This window comes from Pipra filicauda, unplaced genomic scaffold (genome assembly GCF_003945595.2).
Source record: "Pipra filicauda isolate LSUMZ 115617 unplaced genomic scaffold, ASM394559v2 scaffold100_size2392355_pilon, whole genome shotgun sequence".
Taxonomy (NCBI): domain Eukaryota; kingdom Metazoa; phylum Chordata; class Aves; order Passeriformes; family Pipridae; genus Pipra; species Pipra filicauda.
This window is the reverse complement of record NW_024103441.1, coordinates 743,193-767,832: the sequence shown is the minus strand read 5'-3', so window position 1 is coordinate 767,832 and position 24,640 is coordinate 743,193. Positions and strand designations below refer to the sequence as shown.

The 24,640-nt window shown below is 45.9% G+C and overlaps 3 protein-coding genes across 6 annotated transcripts in view; 2 read left to right on the top strand and 1 right to left on the bottom strand.

Moving 5' to 3' along the window:
• The window catches only part of RABGAP1 (RAB GTPase activating protein 1), a 75,305-nt gene extending 51,025 nt beyond the window's left edge, over positions 1 to 24,280 (bottom strand). Inside the window, exons 1-4 of one of the 4 annotated variants that reach the window (XM_027741372.2) lie at positions 23,865 to 24,280; positions 23,201 to 23,328; positions 5,669 to 5,870; positions 259 to 493 (exon numbers count right to left, since the gene is read on the bottom strand). In XM_027741372.2, coding sequence (XP_027597173.1) covers positions 259 to 493; positions 5,669 to 5,818 — 385 coding nt within the window. In that variant the 5' untranslated portion in view covers positions 5,819 to 5,870; positions 23,201 to 23,328; positions 23,865 to 24,280. Of the gene's footprint in view, positions 1 to 258; positions 494 to 5,668; positions 5,871 to 9,088; positions 9,193 to 9,394; positions 9,439 to 13,198; positions 13,257 to 23,200; positions 23,329 to 23,864 lie in introns of those variants that run through there. The other 3 variants (XM_027741373.2, XM_027741371.2, XM_039381426.1) reach the window with 3 other exon arrangements.
• Positions 13,315 to 20,501, top strand: ZBTB26 (zinc finger and BTB domain containing 26). Its single transcript, XM_027741391.2, has 3 exons — positions 13,315 to 13,359; positions 13,577 to 13,639; positions 15,049 to 20,501. The coding sequence occupies exon 3, from the start codon at positions 15,059 to 15,061 to the stop codon at positions 16,373 to 16,375; it is 1,317 nt and encodes a 438-aa protein (XP_027597192.1). The 5' UTR covers positions 13,315 to 13,359; positions 13,577 to 13,639; positions 15,049 to 15,058; the 3' UTR covers positions 16,376 to 20,501.
• Positions 20,627 to 23,185, top strand: ZBTB6 (zinc finger and BTB domain containing 6). The gene has a single exon (XM_027741392.2). The coding sequence runs from the start codon at positions 20,773 to 20,775 to the stop codon at positions 22,054 to 22,056; it is 1,284 nt and encodes a 427-aa protein (XP_027597193.1). The 5' UTR covers positions 20,627 to 20,772; the 3' UTR covers positions 22,057 to 23,185.
• Positions 24,281 to 24,640: the final 360 nt, after the last annotated feature.

Genomic DNA, 24,640 nt, shown 5'->3' with positions numbered 1-24,640 from the left:
TTATACAGCCAGGCAAGTAAGCTTAATATTTCTGCACACCTCTCAAGCTGGTATAGCAGCTGTTTTCAGAAGACAGGACAGTTCAACATATGTTAACTCTTGCCTTAGACACCCAGGCATTTACTGCACTAGGTGATTATAATGGCAGACAGGCAATGGTTGGTGGACACACCTGTACCTAAATTCTCCTCCCTTTCCTCACAAGAAAACAAGCTCATAAGATAACACCAGGCACTCCCAATTCCTTTGTTTTCTAACCTCCTTGGGATGGTTTCACTGGCAAACTCATTTCTGGTTTCTGGAGTCCTGCCACTGACACTGGGTTAATGGTGGAGGATGCTGAAGCTTCAAGGACAACAGGTTCTTCCCCATCTCCATCAGTTCTAACTTCTTCTCCATGGTCCCTGTCACTTGACTGATCTTCCATGGGTGGATCCATCAGCACGTCTTCGAGCTCCCGCCGCAGCTGCTGTTCGCTTCCATTCCCCACGATCTGAGAGCCACACACAGAGTTGGGACACGAAAAAAAAAGACTGTTCAAACAACAAAAAACACCCCTTCTGGCACAGGGTCATTTATATGGCTTTTTTTCTACCAACCAAAGCAGCAGTTAACAAACATAACCCAGTTCCAGCCGTACACACAAACTGCAGTGTGCAAGTGCTCACCAGCATGGATTACACCCTCCCTGCTTTAGCAAATCAACAAGCTCAAAGCAGGAATTTTCTAGTACTGGGAAAAGTGAGGAGATTACTTTCAAACCAGTCTTTAATCACCAACTACAAAGACCAGCTCATGACAGAGAAACTCAGAGATGCCCACAGTATGGGCCTTAATAATTCTCAGATTAGTACCAGAAGGAGACAAATAGAGTTAAGTACATTGTGTGGCTCATGGTAAGATAGCAAGGTTTCAGGGAAGAGAAGAACCTGGAACAAGATTATGCCATCATGCTGAGGAGAAGTAACAGCACTGGTTTACTTCCCAACACTCATCTGCAGCCTGACTCTGCATTCATTGAAGGCAATATGAAAGCAGGAAGCAACTTAAACAGTGTGAAATTAGGTCCTAGGCTAGAAAGAGAATGAAAACATTCACTTCAGGAAACTCTCACATATTGTATCTAAGGAAACTCTTTGTCCATTCCTCTGCAATTAACAGGGAAGTGACCAGTGCTCTACAGAGTTTAGAAGTCAAGCATGGAAATGGAGTTTACAGAGCATTTCACCAGATGCCAGCAGTGAAAGGTACTTGATGCCAACACTTCAGCTGCTGCTGGTTATTCTGTTGGCACCAGAACTCAAGCCTAAGAGCATTTCCATATCCTTACCTCTCTGTCAGATCACTGACCTAAGATGCTACACACAAGCTAATAAAATCCAAATTACCCCAAAAAGGAACAACTTAGTGACTGTTTTGCTGCAGAACCTAAACAACAACAACAAATCAAAGACATTTATGCTCTTGAAACCCTTGGTCCATTTTTTTGTATGGATTAAAATACACTCCTGTGCTCTCTGGGACCCCTGCCAGGAGCAGGACAGAGGAACTGCCTTACTCAGTTGTACACCCACAGGAGTGTTTGTGACCTGTAACTAGTTACAGGAATCCCCAGATTTCCATTTTCCTCCAAATAATTTTAGTATTCATTTACATGATTCACTGTGGAAACAATGAAGAACCTTGCACAAGCATGGGGCCATCAAAGGCATAAAGCTTTTAAGTATCAAGTTTATTATTCAGGTCTTTGCAGGCATTCATCAGACAGACGATGATGATGGAAGATGCATCATGTTACTTTAATGTATGAAGTTTATGTGTTTTGCAACAAAATATAATGAATGAATTATAATGTCCTGTCAGCCCCTTTAAAGCCAACATATTAAAAAACTTGAAGTAACTTCTAGTTTACAGCACTTGTTCTCCGTGAAACCTGAAGTTAAAATTCGTTCTGGCACAACTCTTTATCTGATTTTTGCTCACAGTCATTAAACAGACTTTGGTTTGGGAAAGGAAGGTGAAAAATTCATACCCAGTGAGAATTAAATGTTGTAATGGTATTAACATAAAACGCACAGGAAAAGTGTTCTGTTCCATTAAGAGTGATCTACTGTATTTGGTAAAATAATCAGTATGAATTATTTTGAACAGTATGAATCAGTATGAATATCTAGACACTGCCCTATAAAACATGATCTTGAAAATAAAATTTCCCAGAAATAGTAGTGACAGGTAAAACACAAATCCAAGTTGTTTATGGTGTGACAGAAAATGGCCTGTAAAAAGAAAAAAATCCATCTCATAGATATTCTAAAACCTCATCATCAAAATCTTCATTTAAAAAGCAATTTAAAATAATCTGTCCAAGAAAGCCTTCCTTGTCACCCCAGACTACCCTCAAAAAGAATTCTAGAATACACAGAAAGTACACTTTTGGACTTTAAGAGCCCTGCTGGTCTCACAGCACCAAAAATCAAGTGCAACAAACCAGTTGCCTGCAAAATGAGGCCTAAAACACAAACTAAGGCCAACTTCATGTCAGCTGAAGTCTTCTATGCAGCCATATAAATTCACTCTATCATGGGAGCAGGGTACAGGAAGATGTAAACATGTCTGAAACCTTGCTGCAACCCAGAGGCAGCACAGAGGGGGCAGCAGAACCGAGGGCACAAGGGAATAAACGAGGGGCCCCCAAGAAATGCTTCATGTAGTTCGTTTGAGATAGAGCAAAGAAACCATTGACCCCAACCATAGCTGCCTCCACTTCTCACAAAATTGAAAACTAATTTTACTTAACCTTTAACTGGGAGGTAGGAAACTTCCTCTAGAGCAACAGGGGATTTATCAGAGCTGTAATTTATTCCCCTCTCCTGACTCATGTGCTGGGCCTCTGCTGGGAGAGGTCTGGCTGCACTGGGTAGTTCAAGAACCTCTGCTCTACTCTGTGCTGCAGAAGCAAAGCTTTCCTGAACCCAGTCCAGTCCCACTGCCAGGGGGCAAAAGCAGACACAGAAACAATACTGGAAAGCAGAGACAGCTAGCAAATTGTATTTCTGGAAAACAATCACTGACAACCCCTTTTTAAACTGAACCAAGTATTTCAGCGCTGACAAAAAGCAGAAACACATTTATAAATTAAGACCAACTGAAGAAAAATATGGTCCCTGACTGTTATCAGAAGAAATATTTCTCTGTCTGGACTCGAGGAAGAAAAAAAAGAAAACAAACAAAAATTTACATTACTTCACAGCATTATTACTTAAAACTACAGCATATCAGCAAATTTGAAATGAAAGCCTTAGGCTTAATATACAAATGGCACTGCCTGTCACACTCAGCAAACATAAGCCTGAGCTTCCAGCACCATCCTCAGACTGTGCTCATTAGCAAATGAAACATCCTCAAACTGCTCTTCTAAGGAAACAGAACACCAAAAAGAGACACCTGCTCTAAGAGGAACCTGAACTCATTTCCTGCTTTTCTTAGAGGGCACATCAAAGAAAATGGGTTTGACATATACAAATTAACTTAGTTATAGGTACCAAAGCAATTGCTTCTGCCTGAAAAAAAAAATCTCGTTTGTTCCTACGAAATACATAACCTCAGTTCTCGTGTTGTACTGTTAACATTAATTTTTCATATACTACTGAAACACTTTATAGATATTGCAGTAAGAGTACTTTTAACATACCTCTGACAAGCTTCCCTACTCCACTTAGTGGCTACTAAGTGACTGTTTGCAAGCTGAGAAAAAAAATATACCAAAACCAAAGCCATTTGTTATGGCAGAACATCTTTTTTTCTTGTAGAACACCACCAAAACACCAAAATTTCTGTCCTGAAAAACAGCTAAAACGTCTTCCTGTTTCCTCTGCTAGAAGTTTTCAGCTCCTTAACCAGAAGGAAGGAGGTTAACAGGAAGGTCCCCATGTGGGAGAATTTAGACTGTGCACTGAGTGCTTGTTTAAGGTGTGAAATTCCCATTAATCACTCAGATTGCAGCCAATCCCCAACAGCACAAGCCCTCAACGCCACAATACTGAAAGGCTCCAGGTGAATCACTTTGTTCAAGGGTTGTGCTCAGTCTTGGCACCAAATTCATAAAGAAGCTTATCTTTAAGACCTGCAAAGCTCTGTGACATTCGGTGCCAAATCAGGAACACCATAACTTTACTTTACAATTGTTGATGATCAGGAGGCAGCAGCGCTCGTGTTCTTCTCTCCTCCTCAAGAGAAACAGCACACCTGCAGCCAGCACTTCAGAAACCACTCTGGAGGTACACAGTGATATCAATAGTTCCCACGTGGAGCAAGAAGTGTTGCAGACTACAGCATTTCATGTTTCCAGATTTTCTTTGGGGATAACAGGCTGGGGACTCTGGCTGACAGGGTGTGTCTCCTGGGGTCTCAGATGATGCTCTGGGGGGTAATTACATGCACAGAAGCATTCTCAAGGTAAGCACCACTATGAGACTGATCTGAATTCTTAAGTAGTGATACTGATATTGGTGCTGCTGGTATTTGCAGCATCGAGAAAGACAAGTGTGAGGCTACAGCCTTTCAGTGGGCTTCATAAACCACCAGGCTCATGGTTTAAGAAATTCTCAAATTTTTTAGACTATCCTATGATGGGAAGTGGCATCTTCTACAATAACCATAAAATATAAGTGAACATCTTTGCCTGATTAAGCAAAAGATCAGTCTTGAGACTCTAACTAACAGAATTAGCTTGGAGTCCTATGTAAAGGAGCCACTATGGTGGCATGTCTTGTCCAGGACTCAAAGGAATGTAAGGAAAACAAACAAAGCACTGGGAGGTAAAAGCAAGATGAACAAAAGTATCAAGAAATGTTCAATAAAGTCTCTGTTACAACTGCTGCTACGGAAAAGAGGAGCACCCAGCCCAACAGGCAGAACATGGGATTTCTGATCATCTTTAAAGACCGAGATGCAGCTGTAGATGTCAGTCTCTTGTGATGGTGGAATATCTCAGTCCATCTCCCATAAAGAACCCACTAACTTGACTCACTCTAGAAAGGATCCAGTTTTCAACATGTTAAAATGATGGAATTTGGAGTGATTACCTTGCTTGTGCTTAAAGACTGCTGAAATGCAAATTGGGAGGAAAGCGCCTTTAAGTAGCAAAAAAAAACCCCAAAACCAAGAAAAGTAGAGAGTGACAAGGGTCTCTTCTCAGAACAGCACTTTTACAAGTGAGAAGATGTCAGTGCCCTTCCAGTTCTCACAAGCCTTCCACACAGGCTTGTGTTCTCTGATTCATGCCAAGTTGTTAGTTATAACTACACTTCTACATGTCTTAAAGAGAACATTTCACATTGGGGAAAACTTTGAATTAACAGATTTGCTCAAATCAATGTATGCTAATACTGCTTTCTACCTGAAAGCTGTGACAAAATCACAGCTCCAAGTTCTTGCCAAGTTCTGCAAAGTGGGAAAAACCCACAGGTAGTGATGGAAAGAGTTCTTACTCAAAACCTAATTACCACCTCTGACATCAGCAATGCAGAAACTGATTCTGGCCAAACTGATTCTGGAATAAGTTCTCTCTTCTGTCAAGTTTTCCACAATAAAGAAGTCCCTCTTTAAGCTCTCTATGGTTAGTTTGATTTAGAAGAATAGGGAACAAACTCAGGTTATTGATTCTTACCTTCAGTCCTGTTTTTTCATCATCACTACCATTATTTGTAGATGGTGTTTCATCCCCTTGCCTGGAAACCAAGACAAAATCTTCACTGTTAAGAGTGGATACCGAGTCTGAAGAGACACTGATTTTTCCAACAGAAGCCTTGTCATCCATGACTTAAAAAGGAAGTTCGATTCATGAATGAGATTAAATATGTTATAAACTCCTGAAAAACAAAAATCATAAAAATACTTATATAAAACTTCATCCTAAAATGCTCAAACGCTTCTTTTCAGAAATCTGCTGGCTATTTATAAAGAGTAGCTCATCTGACAGCACGACCAAGTTCCAGCTCCTCTGTCAGTGTGCACTCCCAGTCCTGCCTTCACTTTGCTGAGCAGCACATGCTACTACAGCCCTGGTTTCCACAGCCCACAGAAGGGAAGTTAATAAATCTTTGTGCAGTATTTCACGGTTATGTCAGGCACCGCTTTCTACACATCACACAAACCAGGCCCTTGGAACATACACTACACTTGCTGACAATTAAGGCCAGGACTATAAAATCCATTTACTTTCTTCAGGTAATATCTGCCTTCACCCGTGTTCACGCAAAAACTACTTTTTATCTATCAGAGCTCACTGTGTGCTGCACTCACACACTTTTCCCCCAAAAGACAGTTTGACCTAACTCTTGATGTTTTGTGATAAGGATGCTCTAAAACCTTGGGACATACAGCATTTTATGAATCTATGCTGAATCTTCTGTACTGTAAGGAGCAATAAAAGCAAAGACTTCCAAGAAGCAGGAAGAACAGCGTAGGCTGGATCAGTACTGAGAAGCAGAGCCAACAGAGGATTTTAAAAAGCTGGAACTGGCACTGAGAGGCATTTGAAGAAAGGAACAAAAGGTGAAGTTCAGCTGCACACCTTGAACTCTACAGCACAGATTCCCAGAATCCATGGCTCAAAACAGACTGCTGTGATAAAAATGGGCGATTAAATTTCCCAGAAACCCAAATATACCCTTATCACAATGCTCGGGTCTTTAGAAACTCCTAAGCATGGCCAAGCTCAAGTGCTTTTTCAGCCTCAAGCTCTGCCTTCCAGCCTGGAAGCACCATCCCAACCTGGCTTCCAACAGCACAGCCAAACCAGGGAGAGCCCTGGCAGAGCCACGGGCACAGTTCCTCACATTCCTGGCTGAACCAGGAACAATGCACCAGGAATAGCAAAGCCTGCTTTCATTTCTCTCCATGCCCTTCTCCCCACAGACACTCATACAACATGAAGTCTGCCAGGAGGACGATTTTTTTCCCCTCTCTGGTTATTTTTAACTGATTACCAACTGAGCCACTTCATGGTCCTGAAACGACAGCCGAAGCAGAGAGTAAGAGGAAGAATGAATGTGGTTTGTCCATGAATGACAACACACTTGTGATTATTTGGTTTCATTTTCAAAAGCATCTAAGGTATTTATCGCAATCGGATTTGTCTGTCACGTATTGGCCTCATAAGCCACCAGCGTGCCTGCAGCAAATGTGGATAGAGCCTTCCCAGATCTTCGTTCGCGAAGCCTAGCCATGATGAAGGTATTTATATATCCTTTGCAAAAACATTTTAAGATGGGAATTACTGGCTGAGAAATTTAGACATTTTGAAAAGTTTTGCTCACAATAGATGTCTATGTGGTATTACTTACACGTATCTTAAAGGTAGGGCAGAGTTCTTATTTTTAAAGATGCTTTTGTTTAAAGAATTCCTATTAAAACATTTCTATAGAAGCCCCCTACTGCTCCATCTATATAATACACAGATCTCTGAAAATACCTGAGCCAAATATCTTGAAACACAGACTAAAAATAAGCTTCAAACACTAAATACCCCTTTGGCTTTACTGTTTTCATTCAAACAGAGCAAACTCATCTGCCACACTGACAGCAGGAGTAGAAGAGCAGGCTTTGATCTCAAGTAGCAGTAAATATCATCCAGGCCATCAACTTAGCACTTTATTTTGGCACAGTGTCTGTCTTGAAGTGCTAATTTCACCTATTTCCCAAGTCTTTCAATCTGACACCTTTCACCACCAGCGCCTTCAATTCAGTAACAAGCACCCCGTGCTTTCCCAGGCTCCTGTTCTGCCTGGTAAACAAACCCCACGCGGATCCCGGCACAGCTGGCCCAGCCTAACCCTCAGCAGTGTCACAACACGGAATTGCAACAGCACAAGGTCCCGACGAGCCCAGCTTTGCCATCCTTACAGTGAGCAGAAGTCTCACTGAAATTACATAAGGTAGGAGAGCCCAGGAAAGGGGACAATGGGGCAGACAGCTGTACAAAGCTTTTGTTTGTTAGTGGTGTAGCAGCAAGCAAAGCTCAATTACCCGACTGGGCTGGAATCAGCCACAGAGGTTCACTGGATTAATGCTCAAATAGGCAAGATGCAAAAGTAGTTTTAAAATTCTGCCTGAAGTAACCCAAAATTTCTATATCCCCACACTTTGCTTTGCATGGGTTTTATTTCCTCCATTCCCTGCTATCACTTTGTTCCATACAGATTATTACCACATGGATCATTTTACCTGAATCAGTGGCAGGATCCCCACCAGAAAGCCTATGAGCTCATTAAAATATGGGCCAGCCTAGAAGGGCACACATCAAAGAGCAGCAGAGCAATTAGTGTGGCTTATGATTCCTCTGGAACCAAAACCCAAGAACAAGCAGCAGCAGTGACAGTGCTCCTCAGTAACACCTGCAACTGTCAGAGACTGAAATAGTTAATGATTTATGCATTCCAGGAGTTTGCAGGCTTTGACTTTTGCCCTAAAAATGCAAGGAGATACCCCAGGTGGACAGTTGAGCCCATCCCCTCAGTGCTAAGCCCTAAAAAGGCAAGAAGATGCCTCAGGTGGACTAAGCCCTAAAAAGGCAAGAAGATGCCTCAGGTAGCCAACCGGGCCCATCCCTCCCTCCAGTGCTAAGCCCTAAAAGGCAAACAACTCCTCATGCCAGGGAGGTGCAAAAGCATGATGAGGGTATATAAACTGACTGGTTGACTTTGAGAATTTGGGTTCTCCTTCTTCCCCACCACCTGCAAATCAAGACCATCGCTCTCCAGCATCGCTGGATCCAGTGGGTGACTATGTCCATTTCTTTTATACTCTCAGCTTCTCTTCTCTCTTACTCTCATCCTGGTTTTCCTCTCCCCTAAACAGTTTCTCCCCCCCCCCAAAAGTTATCTCAATGTTGCATTGTTTTCTGACAACACTCAAACTGTTAGCATGCTTGTTGATACAGAATTGTTGAAATAAACCTTGTCAGTATATGTTTTCAAACACCGATTATTCAGTGTCGTTTCACTCTAATCCACCCCAAGGGAATTATTGATAAAAACCTGGGTTATCCCCCTCCCTTTTTCTGGGGCGGGTCGTAACAGCAACTCACCTCAGCACCAAAGCTTTCTGTTCTCAGAGAGGCAGAGGAAAGGCCCCAGCCAAGCACAGAGCTCGAGTTTTAACATTCCTCAGAAGGAGCCAAAGTCTTATCCCCTACAAGGAAACACTTTAGTTTGCTTCAACACAAATAAAATATGAGCTTTTCAATTCAGCACAGTTTAGTTCCTGACACAAAACTACACCACAATAATGCAGTATTTGCCTGAAGGTGTCTTTACACTTCCATGGGAGACAGAGTGTCTGGGTAACATGCACACGAAGAGGTGAATTTTTACCAACCTCTTTCGTTGCTCACCTGTGTAATTAAACGGGTGTTGTGGCCTCTCCTCACACAACAGGCTATTAGAAAATCTGCAAACAGAGAAAGTCAACACAGCTGGCTCTTGGGTCACTGCTTTCAATTGGATTTAAAATTCTAATTCTCAGTGCAATTCCCCTTCGCCACTGTTGTTATACAATCCCTCACTCTCTCTGTTCAAGGAAGGAACAGCAAAGACCTCATTCACATGCTAAAACCTCAAACAACTGGAAAACAAGCCTATCAAAGTTCAATTAGTTACACAGATTTATAAAATAGTTATCCTTTATTTTCCTACCCTTTCCCAAATATTTGGCACCTGACCTGGAACCTGTGACCAAAGCTTTCCTTGTAAGTACTGCCAGAATGAATTTAAAAGAGCCTAAAGCAAACAGAATATATATAAAAACAAAGAAAACCTTCCATTTAACATTACTGTAAGAGACTGAGGCTTTAATGCCACCTTGAGACACGAGTGACAAGTGAAGCAAGGCACTCCTAACTATGGCTGCTCTCACTCCATTTCTAAAGGACACCCATTTTCTGCTGTTTAGAACATCCACAGCCACGCAAAATCCAGAGGGTGATTGGAAAAATCAATGCTTTGCCCGTGAACTTCTTGAACCTTTGAGTCAACAGCACATGTAGCACCCTTAGCACTGAATTTACAGCGAAATACAACATAAAATATACTTAAGTTCTGGGTTTCCAGGGCAGAAAAGAGAATAAACATGAGAACAGGTACGCGAACTAGGGAGGAAATGAGATTTTTTTCCCCCCATTCATATCTTTCTCAGCTTTTGTACTTCAGCTGCAGTTCCTGAAGTGACTTCACAAAGTTCCAGTATATCTGATGAAGAATGCACCAGATATAGAACAATGCAGCAATATTAACTAAAGTACTGAAGAACAGTATAATTCAAGAAGCTGCCTTGAGAAGCAAAGTCAGAAAGCTTGGCATGCAAAATAAACTTATATTCTCTAGCCCCCAAAATATTAGAACATGATAAAACATTAAAAAACATGGAAAACAAGGAGGTGGCATGCAGCAAAGACATGAGGTGACTGAAATACCTAAATATAATGTATTTTCTGTTTTATTCCTCTGGCTTTACGCACAGCCTAACAATAAATCCAGTATGGTTCAATTTAAACATACAAAGATCTGCTTTCCAAGTGTTCATCATTAGCATCTTGGTGTGGGTGAACAGTGGAATTTGTGGCAGAGCTCAGAAGCTTCACAGTGCACTTTGCAGAGCTGGGCTGTGACAAAGAATCCAGCATTCTGGAGGACCTGGAGCCCTTACAGCCTTTGATTTTTTTTTTTTACCTGCACAACTCACCTAGTGCACAAATACACAGTGAGTCCTGGAAAATGCTCCAGGACAGTGCTGTGGTTACAGGTGGTCGTGCCAGGTGCGTCAGTCTGAGCAGCAGAAAGGTAAGAGCAGAAGTGACATCACACTGACACACACGTGGGGAAGGAGCTGAGGCTGCACTTTTCCTGCACGCACACACACACCCCACCTGTGTTTTATCCCAGGGAAAAAAACCAGCATACGAGAAAGATCAATCACTAGCAACCTTTTTCTTCTCACTTATCACATGGTTTGCCTGCTTAATCGTGTTTGATCTTTACCCACCTCCCCTGTGCAGCACACACTCCCAAATGCAACAAGAACTACCTGGCACTCAAAATGAAGCAGGAAAGCCAGAGGGATACTGCATGTGAAAATACGGATTTAGGATGACTAAAGAGTAATTAACAAAAAATAACAACTACAATTCTAACTTTTCTGCTCATTTTACAACATGCTGACAAGCCAGAGATGTTCCCACTAATTTCAAGAGCCAGAAAAAGATACTGTTATTTGGAGATAATACTGTGTCCAGTTTCACCCCTCTCCTCACAGATCTCAGGAAGCTGAATGAATCAGGAGAACTGTATGCAAAACCAGGCACCAGACAAGACACAAGAGTTAAGCTAATGCAATCTTTGTTAACAATCCTTAACAGGTTCATAGTTATTGCCAGCATCATTTTGCTTTCTATCTTAATTTGAACTATCTGCTCAGGGGACAAAACTGCAATTTTAGGCTCTTGTAATAAGCAAATTCTCCATCCCAAAAACGTGTGGCTGGTCCTGGGAAACCACAGTTTATAAAAGAAATGCTGACACTGCCTTAGCTGGCCCAGCACAGGAATGTCACTGGAATGAATTGACTACGAACAGTGGGTTCATCCTCACGCTGCAGCTGACGCTCCCCCAGCATCAGGCTCATCTCTGCCCTGTGGAGCTGGGACAGGCAGGACACAGCCCGGGCTGAAGGCCAGGATAAAGGCAGGGATAAAGGCAGTGCAGCCAGAGGCTACACAAACTCCAGGGATGATGCTCTATGTGCTTCTGGAGTTGCTCTCTCATTAGGATTCAAACACAAACAGGGAGTTACGCTCACCAGACAACCAGAGAGCTTTAAAATATGCTGTGAAAGAACTGAGAAAAAAGGAGCTACATTCGGTGTGTGCTACAAACACTGCCTGCACTTAGGGCTGGAAAACGAAAGGAAATCCCTATGCCAAGCTCCATTTGTTAATTTGTTTACTGTGTACACAAAAATAAGTTTGCTCAGGTCCTTGACCTTTTAATGTTAAGTAGAGGTCTTTAAAAAGAATCCAGTGTTTCCGCAAGTCAATCAGCAGTGGGCAGTCCCTGCAGGTACACGTCTTCTAAGCAGCCAAAAGACTCAGAAATAACATCAAGTTGTGCTTTAACAAAACCTCTAAGTACCACAAAACAGGGAACAGAGCTCAAGCCATATCTGTACAACAATATGTGTATGGACATATGTTATAAGAATACAGGCATGCACTACTCATTCTACAGCTTGTATTCAATCTTTTCCCTCTCCAAACCTCTCACAAGATCTTTTCCCTCTTTCCAAACCTCCCCTGAGTACTTTTGCTCCTTCTCCTCTCTCCCTCGAAATGCCTCTATCAGGCGAAACTACACAGACATAAACCACAAAGTTTACTTCCAGCAGTTCGATTTCCACTTCATTTTTGCTTATGAGTGGTTTTAACCCAACTTAGCACAGTCTGCTCATATTTCATTTTCACCCGTAACTGACACAATCAGCCCTTAAAAATTATCTTCCGGGGATGTTTTAACCAAAACAAACAAGTCCTTGACAACAGGAAGGAAAAAAAAAAATCCGAGAGAAACACCGAGGTTACAGTACATGAACCAAATAAAGATGCCTGCACGCAATAAAATGCCATATGTTGGGATCCACCTGGAAGCAACAGGCAACAACCGACCCAGCAGGGACGCGGGGAGGGGATGCGGGAGCCCGGCCGGTCCATCCGCGTCAGCCCCGCGGAGCCCGGGACCGGACGCGGGGGGAAGCCGGCGGCCCGGGGGCGCGCTCGACGGGGTCCCGAGGGCACTGACAGGGGTCGCGGCGGGTCTCCCCTGTGCCCCACCCGCAGCCGGGGAGCCGGAGAGCACGGGCCGGGCCCGGCGCCCCCCGCCTGCCCCGGGACTCGGCCCGGCCTTGCGGGACCCGGGGCGGCCGCACGGCCCCGCTCCCGCCGCCACCGCCCCGGCGGGGCGGAGGGGACGGGGGGACACCGCGCCTGGAGGGAGACACGGCCCGGGGGGGGGCGAGGAAGGGTCCGGCGGTACCGGGGCGCAGGAGGGGCCCCAGCTCCCGCACGGCGGGCAGCGCCGCGGGGGGGAGCGGAGCGGGCCGGGCGGGGGCACGGGCAGGGCGAGCCCCGCGGCAGCGCGACCGCACCTACCCCGGCCAACGCCGCCGCCGCCGCTGCCGGAGCCGGGCCTGGGCCGCCGCCGCCCCACGTGACCGCGCGGAGGGGCGGCCCCGCCGGGGCTTCCGGGCGCGGCTCTTCCGGCGGGCGGACAATGCGGTTCCGAGTCGCGGTGCTGGGCTGCGGCGGCGCCTGTAGGTCCCGGCGGGCCGGCGGGGCGAGGGCGGCGGCCGCGGAGCGCGGCTCGGAGCGGCCCGCGGCCCCCGCTGCCCCCGCGGGCCGCGCTCGGAGGGCGGCCCGGCCCGGCCGGGGGCGCGGCGGGGCGCGGGGCCGCCCGGGGGGCGCGGCGGGCGGCCGGGCCCGGCCCGGCGCTGGGGCGGCGGCTCACGGCGGGTCTCCTCCCCTCTCTAGGTCCGTAGGCGGAGGTCGGAGCGGCCGCGGGTGCCAGCGCGGGGACGCGGCCCGGCGCTACAGGTACCTGCCCCTTCTGTCTCCCCCTCCCTGCGCGGGGCCGGGCCCGGCGCGGGCATCGCGGTTGGGTATTGCTTGGGAAAGCTGCGCGGGCTCCGGCCGAGCGGGGCTGGGACACCCCTTTCCCGGTCACCGGGAAGTGCGTGTGAGCAGCCGGTGCCGCCGCAGTCGGTGAAGGCCGAGGAAGCACGTGCTTCCAGCGGGGAGCTCTGCCCGCCCGGCCGGGAGCGAACCTTGGGCTGCCACCATCCCGAGGAGGAAGGGGCTTTGGGGTTCGTTGGATGCTCTTGGAGATCAGTAGTAGTGGAAACTGAACGTGTGCCAAGGCACAAGTCACAACCTCTTAGTCTTCGGTTTCTCACGATGTGACTCTTGCAGTCTGGGGACAGGCTGAGTGGCTGCAATAGCTGTGTTTGGATAACAGCTGCAAACCGAAACAACTCTGATTAATGAGAGATGCTTCTAAAAACGTTCTTTTTTGGGTTCTTCTTTGAACCCTTGTCTTGTGTATACATGCATTTCGCTGGGCACAATGCCATTCCTGTGTGCACACCCATCTGATACTTCATGCCCTAAGAGAGCAGTATCTGCTTTTATCTGTAAACTTCAAAGCTTCCTTTCGAGCTTTATGTGGTGTTTGTAATAGTTGGGAGGTGTAAGTTTTGCTTTGTTTTGTAATTTTATCTCACCAAATCTTGCATCATTTAGTCTCCTCTGATTTCTTCACCTCCTGCAATCTCAGTGCTCTGGCAGGGTTGTGTTAACAGTGTTTCATCAAGAATCAGTGTAGTCTTATAAATTCTTAAAAGGACTGTTGAAAGACAAAATAGTGATACTTGTTTTATGGGAGATCGACTGTTCTTCATTCCCAGCACTATCAAAGAAGAACAAACTTCCTAGGGAAGTGATCTTCCAAAGAAGAAGACAAGAAATAAGACCTCCCTTATTCCTCAGGTATTGAAAACAGGGAGCCTAGAAGGGGTCATACTGAAGACTTTTTCCTGTGATCTTCAAAAAACCCAAACCAACCCCTACAGAAAACCTCGGAAGACAATCTAAACTGATGGGTGCTGTGGGTATTAAAAATCTTGCTAAAAATACATGGCTTCCCTTTAAATTCCAGACAAGTAGTGTGGAAAACATCTCAAGTCTTTAGGATACTGCTTCAGGAGAATTTCTGTCATAGCACCTCTACTTTTTATTCAGGCTTCATTAAATTAAAAACAGGTAAAAATTATTGTAAGGCAAGATATAAACTTGATTTTTTTTTTTACTTGTAACGGACTTCAGTGTGTATTTAGGAAACAACACCTGAGAAACACCCACTTTATGTTATTACTTTAAATCTTTCTAACCTGCCTTTTAGAAAACAAAAAAGTTCTTATTGTTTTTTTCTTTCTACTTTTCCTTAGGTGTGCCAAAATGTCAGAAAGATCGGATATTCTTCACTTCAAGTTTGACAACTATGGAGATTCGATGTTACAGAAAATGAACAAACTGAGGGAAGAAAACAAATTTTGTGATGTTGTGGTCCATATAGATGATGTTGAAGTTCACGGGCATAAAATTGTCTTTGCTGCTGGCTCTCCCTTTTTAAGAGATCAGTTCTTGCTGAACGACTCCAGAGATGTGAAAATCTCTATCCTGCAGAGTTCGGAAGTGGGGAGGCAGCTGCTTCTCTCCTGCTACAGTGGCATCCTGGAGTTCCCTGAGATGGAGCTGGTGAACTACCTGACTGCTGCGAGCTTCCTGCAGATGAGCCACATCGTGGAGCGGTGTACCCAGGCCCTCTGGAAGTTCATCAAACCGAAGCAGCCGCTGGAGAGCAAAGAGTGCGAACAGCAAAGTGACTCCTCGGAGCTGAAGGAGCATCAGGGAGATGACGACTCTCTGCAGCAAGACTCGCCTTGTATCCAGCCCTCAGAAGACAGCATGGACATGGAGGATAGCGATATTCAGATCATCAAGGTGGAGTCCATCGGGGAGGTGACAGAAGTTAGGAACAAGAAGGATCAGAACCAGTTTATTTCTTCTGAACAAACTGCCCTGCATTCCTCAGAGCCTCAACACTTTGTTATCAACTCCACCGTTGAAAACAGAGCAAGTGAAATAGAGCAAAACCACCTCCACAACTATGCCCTTTCCTATGCCGGCAGCGATAACATCGTTCTGGCCTCTAAAGATATGTTTGGGCCCAACAACCGAGGGATAGACAAAGGCCTCCAGTGGCACCACCAGTGTCCAAAGTGCACGAGAGTATTTCGGCATCTGGAAAACTATGCTAATCACTTAAAGATGCATAAACTATTTATGTGTCTGCTCTGTGGCAAGACATTCACTCAGAAGGGCAACCTCCACCGGCACATGAGAGTGCACGCAGGCATCAAACCATTCCAATGTAAGATCTGTGGGAAAACGTTCTCTCAGAAATGTTCCTTACAGGACCACCTCAACCTGCACAGTGGGGACAAGCCCCATAAGTGTAACTACTGTGACATGGTTTTCGCCCATAAACCCGTTTTGAGGAAACACCTTAAACAGCTGCATGGTAAAAATAGCTTTGACAATGCCAATGAGAGGAACGTGCAAGACATAACGGTGGACTTCGATTCGTTCACGTGTAGCGCTGCTACAGACAGTAAGGTCTGTCAGCAGGCTGATGCCAGCCAGGTACTGGATGCAGGGAAGCTGCCTCAGGCTGTGCTCAGTTTAAGAAACGATAGTACCTGCGTCAATTAAGCAATTAAAACCTGCCCTGTGCAGGGATCATGACTGAGAGGAGCAAACCATTGGTTTGGGTTCTTTCCCAAACTAGTAGTGTGCCCCGAAAGGCTAGGGATGGTTGGATTGCAAAACCTGGCAGGTCTTCATCCATCGTTCTTAGTCTTACTTGATATTTTCTGTGAATAGCAATCCTCCTTCAGGTTTCTGTCTGTGTCTCTACTGTGGATTATGGGGTTAATTATTTCATTTCTCTCTGATTAGGAGACTCAAGACTAACACCTTTTGAAAGACTGTTGCTGTGGGCTGCAAGTAAACCATCTGCTGTACAGTTAGAGGCCTCTCTGTGTCTGGGCAGATGGAGGAAAGAGCAAGGAGGACAAGTCTGAGAGAAGCCGATTTTTTTTTTTAAGAAAGCACTGGATAACTGAAAACACTCCATATACTTAAATTTAAACTTACCTCTTAAAATTACCTTTCTCTGATCTTATCCCTAGACTCCTACAGTTAAAATGAAGTATTTTTGTGTCACTTTTTTGCCCTTTCTAAACTTATTTCAAGAAACTTCTGCTGCCAATCGATGCTCTCTTAATAGCTCTCAGGGTTTTTAACCTCAACATGCATTATGAAAAGATGAAACCCTAAATGATTTGGCAGGGTTAGCTGATCATTGCATAGAGCTGTTCAAACTGAGGATAAACTGCAGCTCTGGAATGTGAGAGGCTGGTGCCCGGAGTGCAAGTATGACCCATTTCTTATGCTGGCATACCTGGGATTTTTAAAGGGCACTCACCAGTGCATGTACTGAGACAAGCTAAACACTTCAAAGCTAAAAATTATCATCCATCTTCCATACGTTTTGCAGCACAAACCACAACAGCTGTTGGGTTTAAAGCAAAGCTGGAGTGGAGAAATACTGCTTTTTGACACTGTGAAAAGAATCTGTTTTTAAAGCTGCAATGTATAACAACTCCATGCTTTTTTTTTTCTTGCCTTTTTTCCCCCCCCCTTAGTTCTTGTACGTCTCTCTTTGATGTCTAATAAGGGCCACATGTCAGTTAACTTGAAACAAAAATACCTGCTATAAGAACTTAAGCAACATAAAGTTTTTTGATTTTGTTGACATTTTTTGAAGTGACCTCCATAGTTCACAACCATTAGTGTTTTACAGAGCCTGGGATGAGGTATAGGTAGCACAATTTCTGTAGGTTAATATATCAGCTATTGACTGTACTCAGCAATACCTCTTGTATTACCGCCTTAAACATCCAATGTAGCGGGAATGGCATGTTCATTGGGATTCTGGGATTACACTGTATTGCTTCTCAAAAGTGCCGTGGAATTATCCGCATCCCAGTCGGGCTGAAAGCAGCTTAATGTATCTGAGGCACACCATTCCCAGTAGAACAGCACTCTTAGTACACTGAAGTGTAGCATAGACTAATAATCAAATGGCTGATCCTCGGCAGAGAACTGCTGTTTGTGTTTGGAATAAGTATTTCTTCCAATGCAGCTCTTTTCCACAGGGTTTGCCACGAGGCTGAGATTATACTTCCTACCTAAACGTAGCACTGTCGGTGTGTTTGACTGAGGGGTGGGGGTGAAAGGCTGCTATTGTGTGGTTAAAAATGCTAAACAGGTATGACCAAAGGTGTGTTGGAGCAAAAAGCGTATCTTGTATGTCATTATCAGAAGTTGGTCTTGCTCTTCAGTTCTGTGTGTGTAGAAGCCAGGATTTCCTTACACAGACAGTTCACTGATGGACGATAAAACGTGTTGATGTTGCAGAAAGTTTTCAGAAATCCACATACTTTGCAGTAGAAAAGGAAGGTGATTCTGTGAATCGGTTTTTGCAATTGAGTTCTTGAACTACTGTATTTGACTGTTACACGAACTCTTACATGGACAGCTATGAAGTAAGCAATGGAAATGGCATCAGGGCATTCATCTTTCAAGTTGTAGCAAATATATTCAGGCCTAAAGTCTAACTATATGAAACTTTTTAAAATTATTGTTCAGGTTCCTGGGGCAGAAAATAGGTTTGCACGGGAAGAACTGTTTTTCCTCTTAAAGCCACCTGCTTTCAGAATTGTTTTGAGCTAAATTCGACCGTGACAGTTGCATCTGACACTTGCATTCTGCCTTCAGGCAGAGTCTTCTGTATTGTTCAAACATTTGGATAATCTTATTCACTGTATGGAAAAAGTTACAGCACTAACGTCAAAAGGAAGATAGACATGGAGAACAGGAGCTTGCAGAGCCAGGTCAATGTCCTGGAAGGTACTAGTGAACAATCCAACCCAATACGAATATGGACGTGAAAAAGAAAATGGTCTTCTGCCAGAGAAAGGAATAAAACTGTACAAATGCTAGAAAGTGGCAGCAAAATGGACAGTATTGAAAGTTTTGTCTATCTGGGAAGTATTGGTTTTTTGTGGATTTATGAAGCTGTAATATTACTGTAAGGAAAATACAGCTTGTTGAAGTAGCTGTGGGTGATCTGAAGCTGATATGAAGAAACAAGGGGTTTCCTAAGAAACAACAAAAAAATTTTTGGGCGAGATATGTAGGTTTTTAATCCACCCTGTGCTGTGGCAATTTGAATGTCTGAGAAGGCCAAGACTGCTGGTGGTTCAGTTAAAGGCTGCTGTGGTCATTTGGAAAAAGCAGAAGTGCAGAAGACGTTGGTCAATGAAAATGGACACATCTGTTGGATGAAAAGTGACTTCTACTAAGGTCTGTGCTTTCAGCCTGGCAAAAGGGTGCAGACCAAAAGATTTATGCAGTAGATGGCTGCATGACTCCAGAAACACTGGAGATCTAAGGGCACTGGTGGTAGAGTTCATCTAAGATTTGCCCCTATATGGAAAGACAAGTGAAAAGTATAGAAGAGGTACTAGAAAAGAAAAATGTGTCTAATGCTTCTTCTCTGAATTACAGATTCAAATGGAGTGAGAATTACTATAAATGGAATACGCAGAGGCAGCTCGGTTATAGAAGATGAACTTAATTGTCCATGTATGTAAAATGTTGTCTTCATTGCAATGTCCCGAGTAGTGAAAGACTAGATCCATTGGTTGTTGCTACTGATGCTGCATATTCAGATGAGGACTATGGCAGTTATCATAATCTGTGTGTTACTGTGTAGAATACTATTTGCTGGTAAGTGGATAGTCTCACAAGTTAATGTGCTGTACAACTTCCTGCATATCCTAAAAATAACTGAAGTCTATTACAAAAATATTTTAATAACTCCTCAATATATTAGGATTTTTTTTTTATGTTGGCATTTTATTTATTTATTTTATATAGAAGAAGGAATTCTTAGAACTCTTAGGTTTGCCAGAGGTTTGGGCTCACCACTTCTCTGAGTGGTTGTAGCTTGTGTAGCACGTGTTCCTGCAGCACCCGCTGCAGCTGCACAGCCTCCTGCATAGATCAGGGACGAGTGTTTCCTTAATTTATTTTTCTTTTAGAACACAGGTTTTGCAAGTTAGTTACTGATAAAATTGAAGTGTCAGTCTTTTTCTCCTCTGGCTTTTTGGCAAAACTTAGCTGCCGCTGAACTGTTGTTGAAATAACTGAAAAATTAATTTTGTGGGGCTGATTTTGGTTCTGGAGTCGTTGGGAGGAGAAAAAGTGAGGAGGGAGAATCAAAATGTGATACCAACCGAAACTGTTGAGAGAATTCTAAAGTCACGCTAAATGTCGATTTTTAAAAAGAGGGGGAAACAGTGGTGCCTCCTGACTTGGCAAGGGGTGAGAAGGCAGGACGGAAGGACGTTTTTCCTTTGAGATTGTATAATCGATGGACTGAGCATTAGCTACCTCTTCAGTGACTGGGCAAAAGTCTTACACTACGTGTGATAACCAAAGCAGGCGGGTCGGCGGCTGCCGGGCGGTGTCCCGTGGCCGGGGAGCAGCCAGCAGCTCGTCCGGGCGGCGGTTCTCCGTTCTCCCGGCACGTCCCGGCTGGTGGCGAGGAGGAGCCCCGGCCGCCGCCCCCGGGATGCCTTACGGGGGCCGACGCGTCGCTACCTCTCCCGGCCGCGGGGCGAGGCGCGCCCCGGTGCCGGTGCGGTGTCCCCCGGCGGCAGCCGCTGTAGCAGTGCCAAGTCTTCTAATAAACGTGCTGCTAACTCTGCGTGCCGCCGCCTCTCATTTCCAGCGCGGGCACGGCGCGCCGGGGGCGGGCAGGCGGAAGGGGCGGGCGGGGAAGCGGTTCCGGGGCGCTGCGGCACCGGCGGGGATCGCGCGGGGGTGCGGGGACCGGCCGGTGAGCGGGGCGCGGCGGGCGGGCCGGGAGCCCCGGACAGCGGGCCCGGAGCCCCGGACAGCGGGTCCTGAGCCCCGGACAGCGGGCGCGGGTGGGCAGGGCCCGGGGAGACGCTCCGGCGGCGGCCGCGGGTCCCGCCATGGCGGCGGACTCGGAGGTGCTGCACTTCCAGTTCGAGCAGCAGGGCGATGCCGTGCTGCAGAAGATGAACCTCCTGCGGCAGCAGAACCTCTTCTGCGACGTGTCCATCTACATCAACGACACGGAGTTCCAGGGGCACAAGGTGATCTTCGCAGCCTGCTCCACCTTCATGCGGGACCAGTTCCTGCTCAACCAGTCCCGGCAGGTGCGGATCACCATCCTGCAGAGCGCAGAGGTGGGCAGGAAGCTGCTGCTGTCCTGCTACACGGGCGCGCTGGAAGTCAAGAAGAAGGAGCTGCTGAAGTACCTGACGGCCGCGAGTTACCTGCAGATGGTTCACATCGTGGAGAAGTGCACCGAGGCTTTGTCCAAGTACTTGGAGATCGATGCTTCCATGGAGAGCTGTGCCCAGGCTGCAGAGGGGTGCCACTCCTCAGATGCTGAACTGAGGAATGGGGATGAGGCTTTAGATAAAGACTGTGAAATAATTGAGATCTCTGAAGACAGCCCAGAGAATGAAGAATACCCGGTGAAGCAGGAGGAGGGGGATGGCCCACAGCCCATGGCACAGAGCTTGGTGTCAGAAAGGAAGGACACAAAATCCCCAGAAATATCAACAGTAGAAATCGGGTATAAGGATGATGAAATCTGTATCTTCAGAATGGATTCTGTGAGTGTAGCGAATGTAGAAAATGATCGTTTTCCTCAGCCTTGCACTTCCTCTAAAACAAATTTGTATTTCCCAGAAACCCAGCACTCTTTGATAAACTCTACAGTTGAAAGCAGAAATACAGAAATGTCAGGAAATCACTTCCAGGCTTTTGTCAGTGACAACCCAGAAGGAACTTCTAGCGGGGTAAATGGGTTCCAGAGCCTGGAGGATTCTGGCAGCTCGTGGCGGCACCAGTGTCCCAAGTGTCCGAGGGGGTTCCTGCACCTCGAGAACTATCTCAGACATCTCAAGATGCACAAACTTTTCCTGTGTTTGCAGTGCGGCAAAACGTTTACGCAGAAAAAGAATCTCAACAGACACATCCGGGGGCACATGGGGATCCGGCCCTTCCAGTGCATGGTGTGCCTGAAGACTTTCACTGCCAAGAGCACACTCCAGGACCACCTCAACATCCACAGCGGGGACAGGCCCTACAAGTGCCACTGCTGCGACATGGACTTCAAACACAAATCTGCTCTCAAAAAGCATTTGACTTCTGTTCATGGGAGGAGCAGCAGCGAAAAACCAAACCTGAACAATATTACAAAGGTTAAAATAGACTATGATTGACAGCTGGGTGGCTGTGGAGTCAGGCTCCACAGAAAGCTCCTGGCTAGTGAAATTCTAGATGCAATTCCAGCTCCAGATCCCCATGTAACAGAGAGAAGCACAAACAGGTGACTGGTGATCCAAGACAGGCCTTGGGGTAGCAAACTTGGCTGTTCACTTAAGGTTGCTGTTGCTGTCAGTGAAAAAAAAAGGTGTTTCCTAATTGAAAGTAAACTGCAAATGATGGGAAATTATTTCATGCTTCTCTTCTATTATTCTGAGCACGTTCTGATCCCCCCCAATGATGTTTTACATTCCTGGTTTCAAGGGCAGGCACCACTGACTGTCAAACTATTACTGATACTGCAATAAGCTGAAGCCTGAGCCATGGTGTTGGTGACAACAGCTGAGAGAAGGGGATGTTTGTGTTTATTCAGTCCCATCCAGTTCATGGATCATTTATGGTGAAATCATCTCCTTCCTTGCCCAAACTTTGCTAGATCTTTCAACAGAAAGAAGGCGTGTTTTCATGCCCAAGTCTGTGATGTTTAAGAAAGGATACACAACAAAAACTTCCTTACAAGGAAGCTTTCAAATCGCCTCTTGCAAATAGAGAATTGGTAAAAGAGAAGTAAACAAACAGTATTGCCTTGCAGTTCATTTGTAACTGGATAGTCCCGTGAGAAGGACTTGCTTTTAGTTTAAGTTCTGAATTTTTATAAACTTTCTTATAATAGTGCTTTTTTTCTGTCATACCAGTGTTTTGCGCCTGTATTTGAGTAATTTCAATTAAGTTTAGTCCTGTTTACTGAGTTGTAACATTTGCCCTCATTTTTTACAGATGTTAGATACATACACTCGTGAAATTCAGCTGTGTGCTGTTGCGTAACCACAGTTTTAACATTAATTTTGAAAATTAGCAACAGCTTAGACATAGGGGTCTCATACTCTGATTCTGTGACACGGTAACACAGTAAAGATGTGTGTTTGCATAGGTGTGTTTGTGCTTTGTCAAAGCTCATTTTGGTTTCATTATGATCATTGAGAGCCCTGTGATGCAGAGTCTGTATCCTGAATGTGTCTTTGACTGGTACATGTTTCTTCCACTTAATGTGATATAAATAAAGAGTTAATTCAGTTGTTAATATGAGATAATGGTACTTACAATTAGCAAAAAGCAGTAGTTCTTACTCCTCTCTGTATCACACTTTCCTTCAAGTTTCAGAAGTGCTGTTACAAGTTCTTGCTCTGAGTCCAGACATATGGCCTGAGTACTCCAGAATCTGGCTGGTTCTAAAATCCAAGATAATAGTTTTTAATGTCAGTTCCCAGGTTTCACTTTCCTCCCCTGTGTCTGTGAGTGCACCAGCCACTGTTTGGGGTTTTACTGATCAGCTGCATGAGGGACTGGGTGTGTCCAATATCTGCCATGCACTCTTCTGTTACTGCCTGTTACAGGCATGGTCAGGTGTGGGTATTTCCCTTGTGGGCACCTCCCTGTGTGCCGAAGGGGAAGCAGATGCTGATCTTTTGAGGTGCATCTTCTGTGGGAGCAGATTGCGAGTTATTTTGGTCGTGCATGTAAACATGAGAGGGAGTTGTGTTGTGTGACAGGCCACCAGCATGTTCTGTTCAGTGGCTGCAGTGTCTCAGTGACCTTTGTGAACAAACCCTGGTCTTGTGCACACGTTCACATTCAAGGTGTTTCCTCTCCCCTGTCTGTACATGTAACATGTCCTGTCATAACATAATAAACGAAATGCAAACAAGGCATTGCTTCAGAAATACATCTCCTTTCTTCTGAACCAAGTTAACAATTCTGTGCATACCTTAACACTTAGTATTTTGGCTTTGCTATGGTGAGTAAACAAGATGTGAACAGAACACGGTGTTCCAGTGACAGTCATTTAGTAACACGTTTCTCTGCCCTTCAGAGGGGTCTGTGTGACCCACTTGTGCCATGAACTCTTCCCCCTCTGGAATGGCAGCTCTGCACTGTCGCTTTGGTTAAGAAACTGTTGATCTCTCAGTGCCCAAAGGAGGAAGGTGCATTCACGGTGCTTCGGGGGGTGCTGGGATGGAGCCAGAGCCCCGGTGCTCCCCACACGGCCCTGAGCCCGCCGGCCGGAGCGGCCCCGGCCTCCGCCTCCTCGGCGAGGACAAACAACGTGCGCCAGAGCCCGCCTGCACTCCTCTCATCCTCCTGAGCGCCAGCGATAGCAAAGTTATTAATTAAAAATTAAATAGGACAACAAATAACCGGCGCTAGCGGCCGCGGAGCGGCTGAGGCGACGCTGACGGAGGCGCGCCGCTAGGCGGCGCTGGTGGCGCCGGGCGGCGCTCTTGCCACGCCCTCTCTATGTCCGCCGCTTCCCCCCTGGCGGCGGGGCCCTTCCGTTACGGGGCGCGTCTGCGCCGCCGTCTCTGTGGTAACTCCCCGTTCCTCCCTGGCCGGGCGCGGTCACGTGCGCGCGCGCGGGCTCTCGCGAGAGCGGCGCGCGGGGCGTGGCGGCGCGGCGCTGTCAGCGCGATGAGGCGGCGCCGCCGGGGCTCGCGCCGCTGCCTCCGCCGGGCCGCGCGCGCGCCCCATGGCGCCTGAGGCGGC